This window comes from Notamacropus eugenii, chromosome 2 (genome assembly GCF_028372415.1).
Source record: "Notamacropus eugenii isolate mMacEug1 chromosome 2, mMacEug1.pri_v2, whole genome shotgun sequence".
Classification (NCBI taxonomy): domain Eukaryota; kingdom Metazoa; phylum Chordata; class Mammalia; order Diprotodontia; family Macropodidae; genus Notamacropus; species Notamacropus eugenii.
The window spans coordinates 122,766,020-122,790,182 of NC_092873.1; the positions used below are offsets into that span (position 1 = coordinate 122,766,020).

At 36.8% G+C, this 24,163-nt stretch overlaps 1 protein-coding gene and 1 pseudogene across 1 annotated transcript in view; one reads left to right on the forward strand and one right to left on the reverse strand.

The window, feature by feature from the left end:
• The window catches only part of HCRTR2 (hypocretin receptor 2), a 200,600-nt gene that overhangs the window by 172,205 nt on the left and 4,232 nt on the right, over positions 1–24,163 (forward strand). Inside the window, exons 5-6 of the mRNA XM_072638432.1 lie at positions 14,258–14,481; positions 20,409–20,530. Coding sequence (XP_072494533.1) covers positions 14,258–14,481; positions 20,409–20,530 — 346 coding nt within the window. The remainder of the gene's footprint in view (positions 1–14,257; positions 14,482–20,408; positions 20,531–24,163) is intronic.
• On the reverse strand, positions 1,752–3,710 carry LOC140523672 (transketolase pseudogene; annotated as a pseudogene).

The following is a 24,163-nucleotide window of genomic DNA, read 5'->3' on the forward strand; positions in this document are numbered from 1 at the left end:
CATAATTATAATTTCCAACTCTGTTATATGTTGATTATCTCTCAGCTTCAGAGGATAATGTATAAAGAAACATTGAGTAGGATAATAAGATATAGACAGAAGTTCTTACTTATGTATTTATGATGCTTGCAGTCTTTTGCAGATAATAGAAGCTCAATGAAAGAAAAATTAATCATATTTACAAATACCAAACACCACTTACTTCCTTTTCAATATGAAAGTTAGCAGAAATACCAGGACCACACTAAATTCTAAATTATTAATTATTAATAATTATTAATTATTCTTCACTTTCAACACCTTTTAAATGTCTGTTTGTGTATATGTGTAGGTATATATACATGTGTGTATGTACATATATACACACCTACATGTGTGTATATATACGTATGTGTATGGTATATTTTCAAGTCTAAAAAATAATCTTCTTTAACAAAATCTCTTAGTGGATGCCCTTCATCTGCTTCAAAATGTTTTTTAACAAAAATGAAGCTGGGATTTAATGTGAAGCTATCTAGGATATGAAACCAAGTACTCTTACAAAACAGATTAGAACAGAAAATGCCAACTTCAGCAAAGTTCTGCTTAGCAACCATAGTCATGTAAATTAATCCCAAATGGGTGACTTGGTGGAATCCATTTGAGAACTTACTTTTCATGTCCAACTGTTACTACTCATAAACAGATTTGGAGAACATTATGTGTGCCATAGGCAACATCAACTGAGCCATCAAATGACTGGCCTACACCATTAGTCTAAAAACAATGAATGTATGGAATCCAGTCTGTTTTCATTTCCAAATTTCTGGTTTACATTAAAAAAAAAAAAAAAAAAAACCAACAAAACCTAGGGTTTGAATTACATGTCCTGGTCTGAACTTTAGGTCTAATTATCAGAAATGCCTAACATTTTCTACATTCATCTAATTCAAATTAGTATGTCTTTGATACTTTCCAGAAACTGAAGATTGTAAATGACTGGAAATCACTAAGTCTGCACAGGATGAAACATACATATCCTCATTTCTTTGAGGTTTTGAGAACAACCTCTTAACGGTCCACCCAAAAACATCACAAATTTCACTTTGAGACTATTGCTTCAGGACAAAAATATCAATCTATTACCCTTTGTATCTTTATCAAGATTCTTGCCTAATCTCAATCTGAATCTGATTCATAATATTCTTGTAAAAATTGCGGGGTTCGATGACCATTCTTTTGAACCAGATTTTTTTGGAACAATAGTTTTCATTTATATTTTAATCATAGTCTTCCTGATATAACCACTCCTCCATCATTGAGCTTCCTTTGTAAGGTAGGGAGGGAAAAACAAAAAAAAAAGCAATATAATGACATTAGCCAATACATACAACCTTCAGTGTCTATGAGGAGTAGGGCGTATTTCATTCTTTCTTTTTGTTGTTTCTCTCACCACAAAAAAAAAGTTCTCCTTCCTCACCATCTCATCCTAAATCCCACCATCTGAAGGAGGCCTTCTTCCATTTACTCTGCATATATCTTTTATGTGTAATGCACACACACACACACACACACACACACACACACATACACACACACACACACACACACCATTGTCTCCTTCATTAGAATGTGAGAATCTTGAGGTAAAGAACTTGTATTTTTTGCATTTCTTTTTACCCTCAGTGTTTAGCACAGTGCCTGGAAGATAGTAAATGCTTAATAAGTTCTTGTTCATTTTTTTAAATAATTATTTTATTTTTAATTGATTCTCAATAAAAACAAATGTATCTAAAAGTACAGGAATGTTTCTTTCTCTCTTCCCTTCTCCTTGTTTTGGTCTCGGAATCACCAGCAGGCGTCATCTCAGAGAGGCCTAAGACAAGGCCACCTTGACTGCCTGAATAGTGGCGTCCTTGTCGATGCCAAACATCTTCAGCAGCTCTGCTGGCTTCCTGCTTCTGGGAACGTTGGTGACTGCCAAGCAAGTGATGGTGATGCTGGGTTTGCCCATGACAGCTGCAGCTACCGCCTCTCCTATGCCACTCTCATAGTAATGGTCTTTCACGGTGAGGATACAGCCATGGGTGGCCCAGGCACTGTCAAGGACAAATTTCTTCTCCAGGGGCTTAATTGTAAAGGGATCAAGCACCCAGATGTTGATCTTTTCTTTCTTCAGCTGCTCTGTAGCTGCCAAGGCTTCATGGAGAGTCACTCCAATCACAGTCACCTGGTCATCTTTGCTCTTCAGAACCACCTTAGCCTGGCCAATCTGGAAGTGTTCATTGTTGTTGTAAATGACTGCATTGTCTGGGAGGCTGGTCCTTATGAAATAGATGCCCTTTGTGTTGGCAGCCAACTCAACCACTTTCTCAGTAGCCACAGTATCACTCAGGTAAAAGACTGTTCCATTGGGGATGCTCTGGAACATGGCAAGATCTTCAAGTGCCATCTAAGAAGGACCATCTTCACTGATGGACACAATAGGCGAGCCACACAGTTTGATGTCACTCTCAGAAATGACTGCCATATGGATCTGGTTGAAGGCCATGGTGAAGAAGGTGGCAAAAGTGCTGCAGAAAGGCACGGTCCTGTCCCATTTGGCACATCCCACAGTGATGCTCACCATGTTCTGTTCTGAAATGAAACACTCAATGAAGCAATTGGGATGCTCCTTCTTAAAAAGTTCTGAGAAGGTGGAATTCTTGGTGTCCTCATCCAAGGCAATCACATGGTCACTGGCATGCTCAAGTTTGACCAGGGCCATGTCATAGGCTTTACAGGTACCTAGCTTGTCTGCAAGTTTGAAATTTGGGGGAGATGGCATCCAGATGTTGGTGATGTTCACTGTGGGGGCATCCTCCTTGGGGAGAGTAGCTAGAATCTTCTTCTTGCTTTGGATTTGGCTGTATATTTCCTCGATGACCTGTTCTGCCATGGTCTTGGGAAGGGGCTTCCCATGCCAAGCTTCCTTATCTTCCACACCTGAGATTCCTCTGCCCTTATATGTCTTTGCAATGACAGCTAGTGGCTTATCCTTGCCCTGGTCAAAGACCTTGCAGAGTTCTTCCATATTGTGTCCATTCATGACCATGACGTTCCACCCAAAGGATTCACATCATTTCTGGTACACTTCCATTTGATGCTGCAGCAGCTCTGGGTGACTGGCCCAGCTGATTAATGTCAAAGATGGCAACCAAGTTACCCAACTTGTAGAATCCCGCAAAGGCCATGGCGTCCCACATAGAGCCTTCAGACACCTCCCCATCACCCATCAAACAATAAACACAGTAGCTGGCCTTGTCGAAGTATTTATCTGTGCAGGCTATTCCACATGCTGCTCCAAGCCCTTGACCTAGGGAGGCAGTAGCCACATCTGTAAAGCCTTGTTTAAACACTGGGGAACTGTCTAGAATGGAGGTGAACTTCCTCAAGTTCAACAGCTCATCCTCTGGCAGGAAGCCAGCCTCTGCCCAGACTGCATAGAGGATGGGAGTCACATAACCCTTGGAGAGCACAAAGCCATCATTACTGGGGTCCCTGGGGTCCTGGGGTTTATACTTCATAGTATGGAAGAAGAGGAGCACCATGATCCCAGCCACACTGTAGCATGATTTGGGGTGGCCCGATCTGGCTGTGGTGGTGGCTTGGATAGAGTTGATGCCCAGCCGGTTGGTGGTGTCCTGCAGTGCCTGCAGTTTCTGTTGCTTTGGCTTATAGCAATCCTCCATGGCAAAGAGGGTTTGGGGCGGATCTCAAGCCTGGTGTGAGCAGAGAAGGGGAGCTGAACAGCAAGGTGGACGGCGAGAGCAAGTTCTTGTTCATTTAAGGTTCTCCAGGGATGAGGCTAAAAAATACAATTAATTTTCATATAAAGAGGTCATTTTATTCCATTCAACAATATCCTTAGTATGTAATCCTACTGATGGGATCACCAGGTCAAAAAGTATGAACATTTTTGTAGTTTTTGTTGTATATTACCATATTGCTTTCTTAAAATAATGTACTAATTGACATCTCTACCAGCAATATAGGAGTGCGCCTATTTCCCCCCTCACCTTTCAATCATCATTTTTTTTCATTTTAAGCTATTTTCACCAACTGAATGATTACAATGTGTTATCTCAGAATTCTTCTAATCTGCCTTTTTCTAATTACAGAAAGTATGACTAATTTTTAGGTAGTTTTGGACAACTTATATCATAGCTTTTAACCACTTAACTTTTTCTAATTTTTTGGACACCAGACATTTTTTTCAAATTTTTATCCATCAAAGATCTCCCCCATCTGTTTCTTTTCTTTGTATTTCAAATGTATTCATATAAATTCTGGAAGAAGGATATAAAGCTAACTTTATGTATATAAAATAACATTATCTCTTAGTATCCTTTTATTTGTTGAATAAATAAGAAATATATTTTCCACAACAGTGATAAAAATTATTCTATTTCCTTTTCAAATTGTATTTTTTATAATTTATTTATTTTTTGGTTCTCAATATTCACTTCCACAAGAATATGAATTTTCTCCCCATCTCTCCCCACCCCCTACCTGAAGATAACGTGTATCCCTTCCTCCATTCTGTCCTTCCTTCTATTACTCATCCTTCTTCCATCCCTCTTCCTTCTATTTTCCTGTAGGGCAAAATAGATTTCTATATCCCATTGCCTGTACATCTTATTTCCCAGCTGCATACTAAACCATTTTTAACATTCATTATTAAATCCTTGAGTTTCATATTCTCTCTTTTTCTCCCTCCCCACCCACCCTCACTGAGAAAGCAAGCAATTCAATATAGATCATACATAAGGAGCCATACAAAACACTTCCATAATAGTTATGTTACAAAAGACTAACCACATTTCCCTCTATCCTCCTGCCCTTCATTTATTCCATTCTTTCCCTTGACCTGTCCTCCCACAATAGTGTTTGCTTTTGATTATCCCTTTCCCCAATTTGCTGTTCCTTCCATTATCTTCCCTTTCCTATCCCCTTCTCCCCTAACTTATTGCATGGTAAAATAGATTTCCATAATCAATTGAGTGTGTGTTATTTCTTCCTTAAGCCGAATCCCATGTGAGTAAGGTTCACTTATTTCCTTTCATCTCCCCCCTCTTCCCTTCCATTGGAAAAGCTCTTTCTTGCCTCCTTTATATGAGATGATTTGCTATATTCTGCTCCTCCCTTTCTCTTATTCCCAGTACATTCCACTCAACAGTAAATTTTATTTTTTAGATATTTTCCCTTCATAGTTCACCCTGTGCCCTTTGCCTATATGTGCGTATACACATACACACATATAAATATATATGTATGCATGTATATATACACATACATACACACATATACCCATGTACATGTATGTATCTGCATATATAAGATATATATATAGATATAGATATGTATGCATACATACCCATACACAACTACATAAATATATATATGTATGTATATATATGTATGTATGTATGTGTGTGTGTGTGTGTGTGTGTGTGTGTGTGTGTCTGGAGAGAGAGAGAGAGAGAGAGAGAGAGAGAGAGAGAGAGAGAGAGAGAGAGAGAGAGAGAGATATTCCCTCTAACTACCCTAAAAAGGTTTCATAAGCTACAAATATCATCTTTCCATGTAGGAATGTAAATACTTCAACTTTAATGAATTCCTTAAAACTTCTCTTTCTTGTTTACCTTTTCATGTTTCTCTTGATTCTTGTATTTTAAAGTCAAATTTTCTCTTCAACTCAGTTTTTTCAACAAGAAAGTTTGGAAGTCATCTATATCATTGAAATTCTATTTTTTCCTCTGAAGTATGATACTCGCTTTTGCTGGCTAGGTGAATCTTGGTTTTAATCCTAGCTCCTTTGACCTCTGGAATATCATATTCTAAGCCCTTCAATTCTTTTGTGTTGAAGCTGCTAAATCCTCTGTTATGCTGATTGTGTTTCCATGATACTTGAATTGTTTCTTTCTGGGTACTTGTAATATTTTCTCCTTGACCTGGGAAACTCTGGAATTTGGCTGCAATATTCCTAGAAGTTTCCCTTTTGTGATCACTTTCAGAAGGTAATTGGTGAATTCTTTCATTTCTATTTTACTCTCTGGTTCTAGAATATTAGGGCAGATTTCTTTGATAATTTCTTGGAAGATGATGTCTGGGCTCCTTTTTTGATCATAGTTTTCAGGTAGACAAATCCTTTTTAAATTATCTCTCCTCAAACTATTTTCCAGGTTCAATGAGATATTTCACATTGTCTTCTACTTTTTTCATTCTTTTGGTTTTGTCTTATAATTTCTTGATTTCTAATAAAGTTATTAGCTTTCATCTGCTCCATTCTAATTTTTTAAAGAACTATTTTCTTCATTGACTTTTGAACCTCCTCTTCCATTTGGCCAATTCTGCTTTTTTAAGTTGTTCTTCTCCTCATTGGCTTTTTGGATCTCTTTTGCTATTTGGGTTAGTCTATTTTTAAAAGTTGTTATTTTCTTCAGCATTTTTTGGGTCTTCTTTATTAAGCTGTTGACTCACTTTTCTTGATTTTCTTACATTGCTCTTATTTCTCTTCCCAGGTTTTCTTACATGTCTCTTACTTGATTTTCAAAATCTTTTTTGAGCTCTTCCTTAGCCTGAGACCACTGCATATTTTTTGGAGGCTTTGGATGTAGGATCTCTCTCCTATCCCCTTCTCCCTTGACTTCTTGCAGGGTGAAATAGATTTCCATATCCAATTGAGTGTATGTTATTTCCTCTTTAAGCCAAATTCCATGAGAGTAAAGTTCACCTATTTCCTTTCATTCCCCCCCTTCCCTTCCATTGTAAAAATTTGCTGTCTTGCTCTCTTCCTCTGATTGTTTGCTTTGCTCTTCCTCATCCGAAAGGATGTAAGAAAATGCCTTTTCACCAAGAAAGCAATCTTCTGTAGTCTTGTTTTGTTCTCATTTTTGGTCATTTTTCCAGCTAATTACTTGACTTTTCAGTCCTTTGTCAAGTGGAGGGTATACCACCATAGGCTTCAGAGGTTTTTTGCAGCTGTTCTCTAAGATATCTCTAAGGACCTGTAAGTTTTCAGCTCCTCCAAAGTGGCATAGTCAAGGGAGAGGCGTTTCTTCCTCTCCTGGCCTGCACTCTAGTCTGTGGGCAATCAAAAGCACTCTTTTTTTTACCCTGGAACTACAAGCAAGATTCCATCTCTGTAGCTGCCACCAACTCTGCCACACCAGTGCTACTTTTCACCCCAGGATCCCAACTCATGTCTGAGACCCAGATCACCAGCTTGATTTCCCCTGAGTCTATAGGCCTAGAGTTCCAGAAATGATTGCTACTGAAAGGCCAGGATTAGGAGCAGACCAAGCTCCCCTCTTGCCCTGGTGAAAGACCTTTCTCCCTGACCTTTGAAGCTGTCTTTGGTGCTTGTGGTTTGAGAAATCTGGAAACCACAACATCTGCCCATAATTCAGTGCCCTGAAGCCTGCTCCAGTTCTGCCTGTGTTGCACGGCCCAGGTTGGCTACACTCAGAGCAAGGTGAGATAGACCTTTCCTGTTGGCCTACCAGGCTGTCATGGGCTGGAAATCTGTTTCACTCTGTCATTTTGTGGTTTCTGCTACTCTAGAATTTGTTTAGAGTCAATTTTTACAGTCATTTTAAGGACTTTGAGGGGATTGCTAGAGTAGGTCCGTGCTTCTACTCCACCATCCTGTTTGGTTTTTTTTAATATGTAGAAACTACTGGTCAATAAAATGTATTATAATGTATAATATGAGGTATTAAGGTAAATATGAGTTTGTTATTTTCACTATTGCTTTCCACTGTCTCAGTAATTTTTATTACATATCAATTTCGTCTACACTTTGGTGACCTTGCATTTTTTCATCACTGGCATCTTTGGTTCTAATTATCAATTATTTCTTACATTATTTTTTTTAATTATTCAATTCAGACTAGTTTTGATTATTATTTCATAGTATAATTTGAGATCTGATAGTAGAAATCTGACTTTCTTTTCTTTAATTATTATTTTAACAAAGTACTAATTAGAGAATAGATCACATGGAAAGATGAAGTTAAGAGCCAGATGAGAATTTTTATACATACTTGTACTGTTCCATCTTTCACATTTGTATTCTTAGTTCTGTCAGAGGATATTAAACATAAGAGGTACTTAATAAATATTTATTAAATTGAATTGCCTTACGAAGGGTGTTGGAAATGGAAACAGCAAGCGGAAGTCATTCATTTAAATGAATGCAATACAGCTTACTTTCTAATCCAAAGGCTCACTTTCTATATTCCTTATATTCCTAACATTCCTCATCCTGTCTTGTGTTCTTTGCATCTCTGCTAGAATCCCTAGCTTTCTTCAATATTTAGTTAAAATATTATCTCCTACAAGATACCCAGCCTAATCCCCTCATTTATTAATTTACCTGCTCCTTCCATCCGCGAAAACTGTTTTGTTTTATTTACTTGGTATATGTGAATGACTATGTGTGTGTATATATACATATACATATATATGTATATACATATACATATATATTATACACATATATAATATATATATATACACATATACATATATATTATACACATATATAATATCAATCACTACATGAATGAATGAATGCATTTAGCTAACTTAACTGCATCATGGTTAAAAGGAGCAGCATCCTAAGTAGATCTCCATGAAAGGAAAACTCAATAATATTTAAAGGAATCAGCAGAGAAGGAAAAAAAATTTGGCCTGGGCAGAGATAAATATGGGAGCACTCTTCTTAAGAGATAAAATCAGTCTATGGAGGGGCCAGTGTTCTTAATCTGATTTTCTATACTTTCTTATCCAAGGAGCTTCCAGAAATCTTAACATATGCAAACACAGACATGCTTATTCATGCATGCACTTGTACTATGCAAATATATGTATATGTATGTCTGCATATATGTGTATACACATATATGCAGACATACATACTTACATATATATCTAGTGTTTGTTACCACAGATGAGGAAGCAGGATGTGGGCCTTGGGATCTGGGACCTGAGGAACTGAAAGAACCCAAAATAGCAGGAACAACTGTTGTTATTGGTGCTGAGCATGTCTGATAATTAGACCTAAAGCTTAGACCAGGACAGATAATTAAAACTCTAGTTTTAAAAAATGTGATCAGAAAGTTGGAAATGAAAGCATGAACTGGATTCTGCTCAATTCAGTGTTTTTAGACAAATGATACAGGGCAGCCATTTGTTGGCTCAGTTGATGTTGCCTATGGCACACATAATGTTCTCCAAATCTGTTTATGGGAATTAACAGTTGGACATGAAAAGCAAATTCTCAAATTTATTTCTACCGGTTGTGTCTGATGGAATCTCTTCTCCATAAGAACTTCATTTAACAGAATTCTTTTCTATCAAATGTTCCAATGGGTCTTATTCGAGTCATTTCTGTGTTATGTAGGTGTTATAATTTATTCCAGGATAATAAAACTCCAATGTTCTTTGTTGTTCCTGGTCCTTGATCTATTTATCTGCAGAGATTTGTCTCTTTCCTGGATGATTAGTAAATTGGTGATTTTCACAGAGAACTTTCACAAAGGTTAAACCAAATTTAACTGCATATTCAAAATGTCTTAGCACTGATAAGATTAAGTCCAGATTTATTTTGGCAATATAACTTTCCCTTGCATTAATATAGTGATATATTATAGTTATTGTTCAATAGTTAGGTGAATGAATTATGCATTAATATAATATAATTTCAGTTTTCTATTACACTTATCAAGAGGTCAACCATTATGCCTATGATAATAACTTGACTTTAACTCTCCTACTTTTACCTGGGTGACTTTGGGCAAGCTACTTTATTGCTCTGGGCCTCAATTTACCTACTTGGAAAATGGTAAGGTGAAAAGTCCAGGTCTGATTGCCTATAAGGTCCCTTACAGTTCCAAATCTTTGTTTCTATGAACCTTTATTCTAAAACTGCAAAGAAGAATGCAGGGATGAATACAGAATCAAATCTGTCAATATACCATCAAGAGGAGCAAGTGGAGCTCATATCTGAAAGTCAATACTCTTTTTAGTTATCTGTCCATCAATCAACAGGCATTTATTAAGACTCTACCATGTATCAGGCTTTAGGTTATGTATTGGTGATAGGAATACAAAAAAATGAAACAACACCTACTTTAAAGAAATTAGCAATTTAGGACAACAGATTAGTAGGTATCAAAGGAATGAAGACAGATTAGAAGTGTTTGGAAGAAAAAAACTGGGAGATATGATATGATGAGTGAACCTTAGAGTCAGTGTAGAATGAGTTGTAAATTTTCCTTTCACTGCCTGAGACATAGCCAACAAATATGGTAGCAAATTTATCATTTCCCAGTACTTTCTCTATTAGATCTGCAGTTACAGGAATGAAAAGAGTACCAAGAGTTATTCAAGAATTAATAATGGCAGAGCAGAATTATAAGTTCCCTTTTTGCTGGAAGCATTAAGAGATATAGAATCATCTAGTTGTTAGAGAAGACAATTCTGTTGTACTTTATTATGGAGCAAGAATTCATAGTATAGCACAAATATAATAAATAAGAGGAGAAGAAAACATAATAACCAGAAAGTGGCTAGCTGATGTGTTAAATAGCTCAAATATTATAGTTTTAACAGGATCAAAGAGCAGGATCCACCGTAGGGGCTTATGAGGGGTATGACAAGTATGGATACTTTGTAACCTGAGAGGACACATCACAAAATAAATTCTGTGGGGAACTTCATTGTGAATAGCCGTCATTGAGTTGAAAGGACAATGGATGTGGTGTTTGATGATCTAAGATTTAACTGTGATTGTATTTTATAAACTTGTACAACTGACTGAATCTTTTGGGGACTCAGTTTCCTCATTTGTAAAATGAAGAACTTTCTTGTCGATGATCACTAAGGTCCATTCCAGATTTAAATACTGTGACCCCATGACCAATCATCAATAAGCTTCTACTAAATAGCTATACCAGGGGTATATTGAAGCTCAAGGGAGATACTGAATATAAAGCATTTTGTAACCTTAAAGTCTTATATAAATTCCAGTTGTTGTTGTTCTTTACAGTCATGAGGTCTCCAGTCAGATGATAACTCTGTTTTTGAGCTTTCTGCTGCTCTTCTGCTGAGTTCAAGCAATGGTTTTAGAACAATATAGGGGTGTGCTGGGAAATGTTTAACAAATGGCCTGGGAGTGTAGATGAGGGTAATGCATGCAAACATACTCACTTTAAATTTTAGTCTATATGATTAACACAAGTCTAGATAATAAACAAAACAATAAATCAAGCATTGATTCATAATAACAGCTGATTGCTGAAGTGTATGTGCTCACAGTGAAAATTTAACAAGATCTCCCTAGCTGGTTAGAGCTGGATCCAGTATACCCGTAACCTATACCAAGGTCCAAAATATGGAAATGTAAACACAAAGAGGAAATTTCCCCTACCCTCAACAAGCCTATGTTCCATCCATTGGAACATGAGCTATATGATGATAAGTCCAAAGCAAGGGAATTAAAAAAAATAAAATATGAATGAGATACTGAAGCTGCTTTAAAAATGGATGTCAGTTACAACAAAGAATTTGTATATGATGGCAGCCATGATTTATAGAAGGTGGAGGTGATAGATTGTGCAAATCTCAAATAATAAGTATTCATCTAGTACCACTAGCTTGCCTCTCTAATATCTGGAAGTGCAAGGTCGCTGGGCACAGAAAGCAATCGAAACCTATTTTACATGAACCCTCCACTGACCATTGCCATGACCTAATGGCCAAGAAAATACATTGTTCTGTCCAGTACATCACAAAGATAAAAGAAATAGCCAAAAAAGCATAATAGAATCAAGATGGTATGCTGGTGCTGATGTTGGCACATTTTGTTCTTTGAAAAACAAACAAAACATCCAGAAAGCATCTAAATTTTGTTATTTTATTTACTAAAGTTTAATCAGTTCTCCCAGGTTCATAATTAAGAAAATATTGTATTTGGATCAACTCCCTGCTATTATCAAATAACTTTGAAAAGGAATGGAAAAGTACAAATTATAGAATTGATGCTATCAATCCCAACTTTTTCAAATGTTAATGGAAGACTACACGGAATCCTCATTGTAATAATGTGGATTTCAAAGATGCTGGTGGCCATATTGGTTTCTCAATTTACTAAACAATATACAGGTAACAACACAAAGAGATCAGGAGAGTGCACTCCTATATTTTCCAAAAGGTTGTTCCATCTTGGGAACAGGTAATTCTTATTAATGAAAATGCAATGAGAAAGGGGTTTGAGTAATATTGCTGTATCTGGCAGCAGATGGCAGTGTTAATCCATGGAAAAGTACATTCAGATTAGTTTTGTGATTCTAAGTGATGGCTTTGTTTTATGCATATACGTCTGAGCTGATATGCCAGTGCAGGAAATATAGTTTAATAGTTAAGCCTACACATACCTCCTTACAATATTTATATACAAACACACAAATATATGTGTAGGTATGTATGTATATGTCTGTATGTGTATTATGCATGTATAGAATACATGAGTAAAGTGCTTGACATACTTTAAATCATTTGTGTAATATTCTAGCTAGATAGATATAAATATATGTCCATAAATTTAGATGTGTATGTAAGGATAAATACCTAGATAGGTAAGTAGGTAGATAGATACATATGCATCCATGTATCTGTATCTATGTATCCATACACAGATACAGATACATAGATGCATAGATAGATACATAGATAGACAGACAGACAGGAGTCTGAAATCTTTCTCTTCCCCTAGGATAATAGTAATAGCTAACATTTATATAGCAGTTCAGAGTTTATATAGTGTTTTACAAATACTATCTCATTTTCATTCTTGTCTAGTTTATAGAGGAGGAAACTGAGGCAATCAGAGGTTTAGTGATTTGTCCAGCTATTAAGTGTCTGAGGTCAGATCTGAAATCAAGTCTCTGACTCCAGGTCTAAAGTTCTTTCCACTGCTCAACCTGGAAGCCTCCAAGACACCCTAAATTAGTTTGTTTTTTAACAAGTAAACAAAAAAAGTTAGATATATATCTGCCCTTACATAAGGAAAAAAAATTTGAATTTCTTATTTACTTAGGCACACTTGAGAAATAGACGAAACTGCGAAGTTCATATTTGGTGTCCCTCCGCTTCCTCTGCCTCTTTCTGTGAACTACCTTCTTCTCCACTGCATTACTTCTGCCAAAGCAACTCTACCCTTACGATCAGGACAAAAGTAGAAATTCCTGTGAGCCACTAATACTTAAGTATGCTTTTCCCCTCCCTGGAAAAGTACTTCTTTAAATGAGGGCCACAGAAAATCAAAGTGAAGTGAGAGATAGAATTTAAGGTTGTGAACCCTTCCCTGTATCCTTCAGATCACACTACTTCAACAGGGGCAGCTAAGTGGAACAGTGGATAGAGTGCTAGACCTGAGTTCAAATTCGACTTCATACATTTATTAACTGTGAGACCCTGGGCAAATCACTTAACCACATTTGCCCATTGTAAAATGAGCTGGAAATGGAAATGGCAAACCATTCCATTATTTTTTGCCAAGAAAACCCCAGATGGCATCCCGAAGAGTCAGACACAATTGAAAATGACTAGACAACACTTTAGACAATAATGCTTCAATTTGTCCCTCCATTGACCTATCCTTCCATTTAACCATCCATCCAAATAACCATAAAATACATGTTGCTTTTTGCCTGGGTTTCAAAGGAAAACATCAAATATTTCTGCGTTCAAGGGTTTTACATTCTAGGACTGTCCTGTTGCTTTATCCAAACAAGGCAATGATATTATTGGGTGTATTTTCACTACTTCATTAATCAAAAAAGGTATTTATTTTATTTTACAGAATCCAGCCTTGTATACTATTCAGCATGATAACGATAATATTAATGATAACTGTAACTAATATTGATCTAATGCTTACTCTGTACTAGGCACAATGCTAAACATGACAATGATTATCTCATCCGATCTGGGTTTAAATGCCATTCCTACCACTTACTGCGTGACTTCAAGTAAGTCATTGTAAAACTAGGAGGTTAGACTGGATGATCTTTGAGATCCCCTCCATCTCTATATGTGATTTTAGGTACCTCAGTGTTCAAAAGTCTAGTCATTCTTCTCCTCTGAATTACTCTTTTTTACAGTTATTTCTCCCAAATTGGGATATTTCCTAAAGAAAACTATAACAATAATCAGATTCTTCTTCTTTCAGATCCCTGGGACTTCTTCAGTGGTTCAGAGAAGATGGAAGCCTCTTTACCCTGCTACGCAGACTCGGGGAGGGCCAGGACAGCAGACGAAATCCCGAATTAGTGCTGTGTCTGCAGAAATCAAACAAATTAGAGCCAGGAGGAAAACAGCCCGAATGCTAATGGTTGTCCTTTTGGTGTTTGCCATTTGTTATCTCCCAATTAGTATCCTCAACATGTTAAAGAGGTAAACCTGACTAGTGGTTGAAACACTAAATGATATGGGGCTCCTACTTAAGAGAAATAGAAATTCCTTTTTGGTAGAAGGAGAAAGTTGGGTATAGTGAAAAGAATATTGACTAGGAAGACAGATGACCTGGGTCCAAATCCCAGGTCTGCCACTAACTTGATGTGTGACCTTGGAGAAATCACTTCTAATTGGGCCAGAGGTTTTTCACCAGAAACATGAATGCTTTGGGATAAGTGACTTCTAGCTCTAAATTCCAACTTTAGAGAATCATATCTCACTGTGTTGAGGGGTTCCTAGGTTTTTGACAGATAGGTGGTGCAGTGGATAGTGCTTCAGGCCTGAAGTCAGGAAGATTGAACTTCCTCAGCTCAAATCCAGCCCCAGACAATTACTACCTGTGTGACCTTGGACAAGGCACTTAATCCTTTTTGTCTTAGTTCCTCATCTGTCAAATGAGCTGGAGAAGGACATGGCAAACCACTCCAGTATCCTTGCCATGAAAACCACAAATGGGGTCATGAAGAGTTGGACACAGCTGAACAACAACAGCAAAAACATTTGGAAATATAAATGCCATTCTCTCCTCAAACTAAAGTTTACTACTTCAAGGGTTTGGGGCACAGAAAGAAGTCAAAATCTGGCTCTTGCCTCCCAAAATAAAATAGTATTAATGGCCAGTGAATCAACAGGCTAAGTGAATGGATTTGAGGAGCTCTTGAAACAGACCCATGTCAATTCATATCCCCTTCCTGATGACAAACGAGACAGGTGCCCTCAAATCTTTCAAGTTGTGTTAAGCTTTCAAGGCATCACAAAGATTCAACAAATAAATTGCTTTAAAGGTCTGAAACTCTATTTTAATTTTGAATAAATGTTTGGTTTCAAAATAAGCAGGAATCCAGTCAAAGTTGAATTTAAATGAAAGAGTTCTTAATCCCAGTTACTTAAAATTATTTTTTGTTTGTATTTTTTCTGCTTTGTCTCCTCCATGAATTTTGATAATGGTAACTAAATATAATTTATTTCCTTACAATACTATGTATTATATGCACTTCAGAAAACATTATTCCATAAAGGGTTTCACCAAACTGCAGAAGGGATCCACACATGCACAAAGTTAAGAACGCTTCAAAGCAATAAGAATGTAATGCTGGACCTTTAATTATACTTGGCAGTGCATTTGAGAGTCCTAAAAGGAACTCAAACCAGGACAGTTTTAGAATATTATATTTGTTAAAAGCAAGGAAAAGCCCACTTAGAAAAAAGAAAGCTAGTGAATCATTCCTAAATTGATTATTAATAAAACTCAACAGAGGATTTTATAGCAAGAGAAAACATAACATTTTCTAGACATCGCAACTCAATGGAGAATCTGTCATGTGGTATAGTTTGCAAATGGACTTAAGTGGGCAGTGGCACCCAGAAACTGTGAGTTGCAGGCAGCTGTACCTGAGTTTGGTGACCAGCCAACATAACTAGGAATTATCCTAACTGTTGCACACAATCCCCAGGCAATTCTAATCCTGTTTACAATATGCTCCAAACTAAAGTGAGAGTTGCTGCTCTCACTTTCCCTTGACTCAGAGTCAATATCAGATTCTCCACAGCTGGGGACCCTGGAGAGAGGGAGAGAAAGAGTAAAAAGACAGCTTTGGCTGGAATCAGACAGACCAAAGGTGGTATAACCAGCTGCAAGTTCTTTAGCTTTCCTTTGGCTTTAAATCAACTCTTGGTTTTGATTATTTAATAGTGTTTGCAGTAAAAGAGGAGGAGAAGGAAATGAACCCGTATTCAAAACTATCACTTAATAGCATAGGCAGCCTTAAATGATATGGAGGTAGTGGTACCCTAGAGGTAAAGGCATTATATAAAACCCTAGCAGAAAGAAGTGAAAGTTCCCTAATTCACATTATCAGTTGTGATTTTGAAGCACTTTGCCACACACACACACACACACACACACACACACACACACACACTAAATAAAGGACCTGTTCTCTTCTTTCTTTGTGTTGCATCTGCCCTGGAGGTACTCCAATCTGTCTAGCTGTCTAGTCTCACCTCTGAAAATTCATTTGTGCATTGTAAGGTGGCTTGCATTTTTAAGGATTTACTCTAATTGAACTAAAATTAATTTTTACTACTCCCTGCCTTTCTCTTCCTGCATGTTAACTCTCTGGATTTTCTACTTCTTAACACTTGTGACTTTTGTTCATTCCAAATACCGATAATCTTCTTATCCTCTTGATTTTCAATACCTTCCATTCACTTGGCTATTCCTTCCACCTGAAATCAAAACAAGTTATCCTTATCAGATTTTCCATCATCTTGCTCTTTATGTTTTTTTTTAATTTGTAAACTTTTTTAAGTTGTTAAATGTTAACAATTCTCTGTTCCATGTCTTTTACTTAAAAATATAATTTTCCCCACTTTTTTTTTCTTCATACACACTTATGTGTTTTATGCCTGGAAAAAATATCTTTCTGTCTAGCCAGCCAAATTATTTTTGTTTCCAAAAGACTTCAAATCCTACTTCTTCAGTGAAGTTCTTTCTTAACTCTCACTGATCTGAGATCACATGCCCTCTAAGGTACTTACTAGTTATGGGACCCTGGAACAAATCACTTATCCTCTCTGGGTTTTAATTTCCCCATCTATGGGGAACTCAATGGCCTTTAAAGGTCTCTTTTAGTTTTCTAACTAATCATATGTTTATTGATAATGACAAGACAGCAAAGATTAATACAGACATAGCAAGCTCTAAGGCAGGAGTTCTAAACCTTTCCTGTCTCATGGATCCGTTTGGTGTTCAGATGAAGCCTATGGACTCTCAGACCCCTTAGTGCTTTTAAAGGAGTAAAATAAAATATATAGGATACAATGGAAAGAAATTCTATTGAAATATAACTATACATTTAAAAAAAAAGTTCATAACCCCAAATTCAGAACACTTGCTTTATGGTTAATTGCAGTATCCTAAATGTATTTCAAGCTCATGTCTTTATTTTACTCTACTTTCCTATGGGAGGTATGCTAGAGAATAGATATTTGAAAAGGACATGGTGTTGGGGAAAGAATGCTGAATCTGGAGTCAAAAAACTTGATTCAAATTCCAGCTCTTATACTTATTTTCTGTGTAACCTTGAGTAATTCACTTAACTTCTTCAGGTCCTCAAAGGAAGAAATTGGTCTCTGTAACCTCCAACGTCCCTCCTATGTTTAGACCAATAATCACATCATGGCCCTCTTCTCCCTCATCTATAAAATGAAGGTCTTCAATTAAAAAGTCTATGAGGTTCCTCTCCACTCTATATCTGTGACATAAAGTAGATTATTCACAGGATTACACAACTGGGGATGAGGAGAGGAATGAGGAAATGGAGTAAGGGCTTATCTTCAGAGTGTTAGTGTTGCCTACTTATGTCTATGAGTATACACTCATTAAAGGTTTGTTGTTGATTGATTGGCTTTTACCCATACTTAGGAACTTAAAAAAAATACATCATTTTTAAAACCCTATGTGAAAGCTTTATTTGCTCAGGGATAAACTACAAATTGGCCAGACTGCAAATATATAAGCTACCAACTTCTCTGTACATACTGTGTCCCTAACTGAGTTTCTCTTTCTCTCAAAACTTGGTCTTCATTATAGAAGGAAATAAGCAGGAAATATACCATTTCTACTAGTACAGAGGTGGGGAACCTGTGGTCTCGAGACCAAATATGCCCCTGTAGGTCCTGAAGTGCAGCCCTTTGACTGAATCTAAACTTCATAAAACAAATTCCCTTAATAAAAAAGATCTGTTCTGTAAAACTTGGACTCAGTCGAAAGGCCTCACCCAAGAACCTAGAAGGCCACGCGTGACCTTGAGGTTGCAGGTTCCCCACTGCTGTACTATTAGCACTACTTCTTACCCAATGTCCTATGATCAAAACTTTGGTGTTGTCTTTGATTTTTCCTTTTTCTTTACTGGTCATTTCAAGTCCATCACCAAGCCCAGTCATTTCTGCTTTTTCAAAAACTCTTGTATACATCTCTTCCTCTCATTTTTTAAAATTTTTACCCTATTATAGATTGCTATTACCTAGACTATTACATAGCCTTCAAACATGTCTTCCTACAGTTGGTCAGTTTATTAAGTGTCTATTATGTATGTGCCAGGCGTTGAAGTAAGCAATGGAGAGGCAAATATGAAAACAAAACAAAAAAGTCTTCACCCTCAAGGAGTTTACAATCTGTTTTGTGAGAAGGATGCTGAAAAAGAGAATGACATTGTGAGAAAGGGCATGATGGTATAACGACCAAAGAAGTGCAATCAGAGGTGAAATGATGAGTTCTCTGGCTTGGGAGCCCTCTTCTACCACTTCCAACCCATTCTTCCTCATATAGAGATCTGGTCATATCACTACTCTGAATAAAAAGCCGGGAGTTCTTTATGGCTTCCAAATAAAATTTGAACTGCTTTATCAGACATGCAGAACCACTGACAACTTGGTGACTGCTTTCCAGTTTCATCCCTTATGTTCATACAAACCAAATTATTCTTTTTCTATTGCTTCCCATTGTTCCTTGTGGCTTCTCTCTCCTCAGTTGAAGAATTTCTACCCTCTTTTTTAATCTCAATTCAAATCTCCTTTCCTCCAAGAAGCTTTCTCTGGTGCTTCTAGTTGGTAATTGTTTTGCAAGGCTTTGTTGTATTATGTTGTATTCATATTATCTTAATAATAGTAGCTATCATTTACATAAGCTTCAAGGCTTGCAAAATATTTTACATATGCTTTCTCACTTGATCCTCATAACGCTACAAGGTAGATATTATAGTTATTCCCATTTTACAAGTGAGGGAACTGAGGCTAAGAGAGCTTAAGAGATTTACCCAGGGTCATACAGCTAAGTGTCAGTGGATGGATTTGAACTGAGTTCTTCTCAGCTTCAAGTCCAAAGTATTATTGATTATACCACCCCACAGCCTCTGTATCTTTTACGTGACTTATCTTCCCACTAAACTATTAACTTCATGAAGACAGAAACCTATTTTTTCTAATCTTCCTATTTTCCAGAGTGAACAACTCAGGGCTCTGCACATAGAAAGTTGTTGATAAATGTTTAATGAATTGAATTTAATATGGAGATTATTTCCTGTATTTAGGAACTATGATCTCCTATGTTATTTTTGGTTTTGTCATTCTTCTGTTTTGACATGTAATTTCATCATTGTAGAGGATTAGGCATAAATGCTCCCTCCAGAAAATGTAGGCAAATCATCTGCCACTTGTAGTCTTATTTAGATCATTGCCTGGGACACAAAGAAGATGTCTTGCCCATAGTCAAACCTGTCTGCATCAGAGGGAGGACATCCTTCCTCAGTCCAAGGTGGGTGCACTATCTTAGTATGCCACTATAGCATACTACCTCTCACATTCAAAAATTTGAATACAAAGACAATAGAAATTTCTTGAATTTTGTCACAAGACATTTAGGAATGGGATGAATTAAGATAAGGATATTGACATTTCTATATCTCAAACTTTCATTAGTAATATTTCATACATCATATAGTCTCTACCCTTAAATTTACTCATAATGAAAATAAAAAAATACTAATAGCTAACATTTCGATAGCAGCTAACATTTCTGAGTCAGGATCTATGCTAAGTGCTTTACAAATATTATATTCATTTGATCTTCACAACACCTATGAACAATAGGTTCCATTATTAGTACCATTTTGCAGATGAGGAAACTGAAACAGACAGATTAAGTGACTTGGCCAGGGTCACTCAGCCAATAAGTATGTCGGAGGCTGAATGTGTACTCAGTTCTTTCAGACTGCAGGTTCTCTATCTACTGTGTCCCTCCCATTTAAAAAACATTTTCTCTCTCTAATCAAAAGATTCTGTAACTTTTTTTTTCCTTTTTGCAGGGTGTTTGGGATGTTTGCCTATACAGAAGACAGAGAGACTGTGTATGCCTGGTTTACATTCTCACACTGGCTTGTCTATGCCAACAGTGCTGCAAACCCAATTATTTATAACTTTCTCAGTGGTGAGTTTTCCATTGCTCCACCTATGAAATCTTAATTCTCGCCAGCATGTAGCCTGTAATGAAAAGGAGGTTTTTGAGGCTGGCTCTGACATGCCAGACCAATCCAGTTGCCACACAATGAGATCAGTTCATCCTGGTCTCCCTTATTTTTATTTCCTCCCTAGTGACAGAAAATGCATATTCTACCAAATTGAAACGCAGTAAATTCTTTTATTTGTACTTTTTTTCCCTATGAAAATGGCAGGAAATACCAAAAAATACAAACTGTTTGAAATTAATCAATTTTTATGTTGTTTTAATATATTGACTCAGCATCACTAATAGCATTTGTTTAATAAGTACTGATAAATAAAATCATCATATGTTTGAAGCGAAAGGGTATAAGAAACCCAGTAGTTTTACCTAGGAGTGAAACCCTGTTATTTACATAAATATATGTGGCTTTTTACTTGGAAATAAAACATCAAGTATTTTCAATCTCTGGGGAAAAAAAATATGCAGAATCTCCCAAAGATCTTACTGTACTTCTAAGCTTAGTTCTAGCTAAGTTTAGTAAAGAGGTTTGCACAAAACACTTAGTGGTTAAATTACTCATCTCCAGTCACAGAGCCAGGTTTTATAAGAGGCAAGACTTGAACCCAGGTCTTCCTGACTCCAAGGACAGCTATAGCCATTTAATAAAAATTAACTGAATGAAGTAATTCAAACATTTTTGAAATTACAATTCAAAATAGCTCTATATAGAAAGTAGATATACTAAGTGAAGCTTACATAAAACTACACTAAGATGTTTGGGACCCCCAGTATAACTGCCACAAAATCATTTTTACTACATTTTATTTCCCTCTCCCACACTCCCAATAAAGTATTTTGTTTTGTTTCTGTTTCTCTTGGCTACTGGTTCTATTGGGTTATCCAGCTTGTATGACTTAAAGACAATGACAAGCTCACACAAATACTTAATTCAAGGAGTAGAAGTTATGTATGGCCCAAGTAAAATAGAATTACTTTATGTAAACATCGATTCTTTGAAAATTAAAAAAAAGTAAATAGTTTATATATGGTGCCATCTTGTCACGTTAATTTGAATTGTAGTTTCAAACATATGTTTAAGTCAATCCATTCATCAAACTTTTATTAAATGCCTTCAGCTTTCCTTGGAGACAGGAAGTGCTAGACCCAAGTCTTTTGTTGTTTGTTGTTAGCCAGTTTTCAGTCCTGTCTGACCCCTCATGATCTTATTTGGGATTTTCTTGGCAAGGATACTGGAATGGCTTGCCATTTGCTTCTCCAGCTTAGGTCTTGACTATGATTAATACTGGCTCTGTGACTGAAGGCAAGAAATTTAACCACTAAGTTCTTTAGGCAAACCTCTAAGCCTATAAGTTGCAAAGAAAGTGCCAGACTACAGTGGTAAAGGGAGTTTCTACATTTGAGAGTTCTCTGTATAAGTGAAACCACAGATCCAGTATTTATCCCCAGGAACTAATCAGTCAACCAATTAGCCAGACTTAAACTATGAGCAGGGATTCTAGAAAGGCAACATCATAATCCATGCCCTAAAAGACCTAGCATTCTGATGCTGGAGAGAACATGAAAAAATATACATATATACAGCGTAAATGGAAGATAATCTAAGAGGGAAAGCACTAAGAATAGATGAGGGAAGGTACCCACAAAGATCTCTCCCCACCCAAAAAAGCTAGCATTTTAGTTTACTCTTGAAGGAACCCAGGGAAATCAGAAGGTAAAGGTAAGGAAGGAGGTCTTTACAGGAATGGGGAAGAATCTAGAATCAGGAGATGGAGGAACAACAAGGAGACCAGTTTTATTGGATCATCAAACAGTGGAGAAGAGTAAGATATAAGAATCCTTGAAGGATAGGAAGGGTCCAGGTTAGGAAGAGCCTTAAAAGCCAAACAAAGAATATTATAACTGATCCTGGAAATACTAAGAGCTACTGAAGCTTGATGAGTAAGAAGATAGTATGGCTAGACCTGAGCTTTAGGAAAATAACTTTGGCAGCCAAGTAGAGAATGGAATGGAGTGAAGGGAGACTTGAGGCAGGAGGACTGATCACCAGGCTTTTGCAATCATTCAGGAGTGACACAATAAAAGCCAACACCAGAGTGGTTACTTCGTGATTAGAGAGAAGGGACATGTACGTAGTATGAAAGTAGAAACTACTATAGATTTGCAAAAGAATGACTACAAGGACGTGAGCAGGAGTGATGAAGAGAGAATGCCACCATGGTTATGAGCCTTAGTCACAGTATCTCTCTCTTTAAACCCGCACACACAAATACACACACACACACAAACACACACACACACATACACTTTACATACATATCCATAGCCATTACTTGGATGTAATATTTAAACTTATTAGTGGAATGAAAAAAAAATTGTACATTTTTGGGAGAATTTTTTTCTATGCAACAAATATTTAAGTCAAAAATTGATTTCAGTAAAAATTTTCTTATCTGTATGCATGCTAGACCATTATCTACCTTGATATGATCATGAATCCAAAGCTGGAAGGGACCTCTAAGGTTTATTGGCCTAAGACTATTATTTTACAGATGAATAAACCCAGTCCCATAAAAGCTAAATTATTTACCCAAGGTCACAAAAGCAGAAAGCATCAATCAGTCATGCAGCCAATAAATATTTGTTAAACACTTGCTTTATGACAGGCACTGTGCTAGTTTTGACCATGCAAAGATAGACAAAAAGACATTTCCTACCCTCAAGTAGCTCATGGTCCAATGGAGAAGACAATATTCAAACAACTATGTACAAACAAGATATACCTATACGTACGCGTATACATACATATATATGTGCATGTATAAATATATATATATGTATATATATATATACACACACACACACACACACACACACACACACACATACATTGGAGGTAATCAACAAAAGGAAAGATATAGTATTAAGTGGTGGAGTATAAGAAAAGGAAGAAAGTGGGGTTTTAGCTTGGACTTGAAATATGACAGGGAAACCAGGAGATGAGGAGGGAGAGCATACCAATGATGAAGTACAGCCACTAAAAACGCCTGGAGTGAGGAGATGGAGTGTCTTATTCAAGGAATGGTAAGGAGGTCAGTGCCATTGAATTACAGAGTATGTGGAGGGAGGGGGTAGGCAAAAGAGAACTGGAAAGACAGGGGATATTATAGTTCAACCTACAGGTAATAGGGAGGCATAAGAGTTTATCGGGTAGAGAGGTGAGGGAGGTCAGACTTGCACTTTAGGAAGATCACTTTAACAACTAAGTGGAGAATAGAATGGAGTGGAAGAAGCTTTGCATCAGAGACAACAGGTTATTTTAATGGACCAAACAAATATTTATTGGCTGCATAACTGATTGATGCTTTCTGCTTTTGTGACCTTGGATAAATAACTTAGCTTTTATGGGACTCAGTTTATTCATCTGTAAAATAATAGGCTTAGGCCAATATTTTATTTTAATGAGGTGATAAAGGCATGATGTTAGTGCAAAAATAGAGAAGTGGAAATATATGAGCGATGTTGTGACAGTAAAATCAAGACCTTGACATAAGATTTGATATGAGGGTTGAAAGTCAAGGATGAACCTTAGATTGTGAG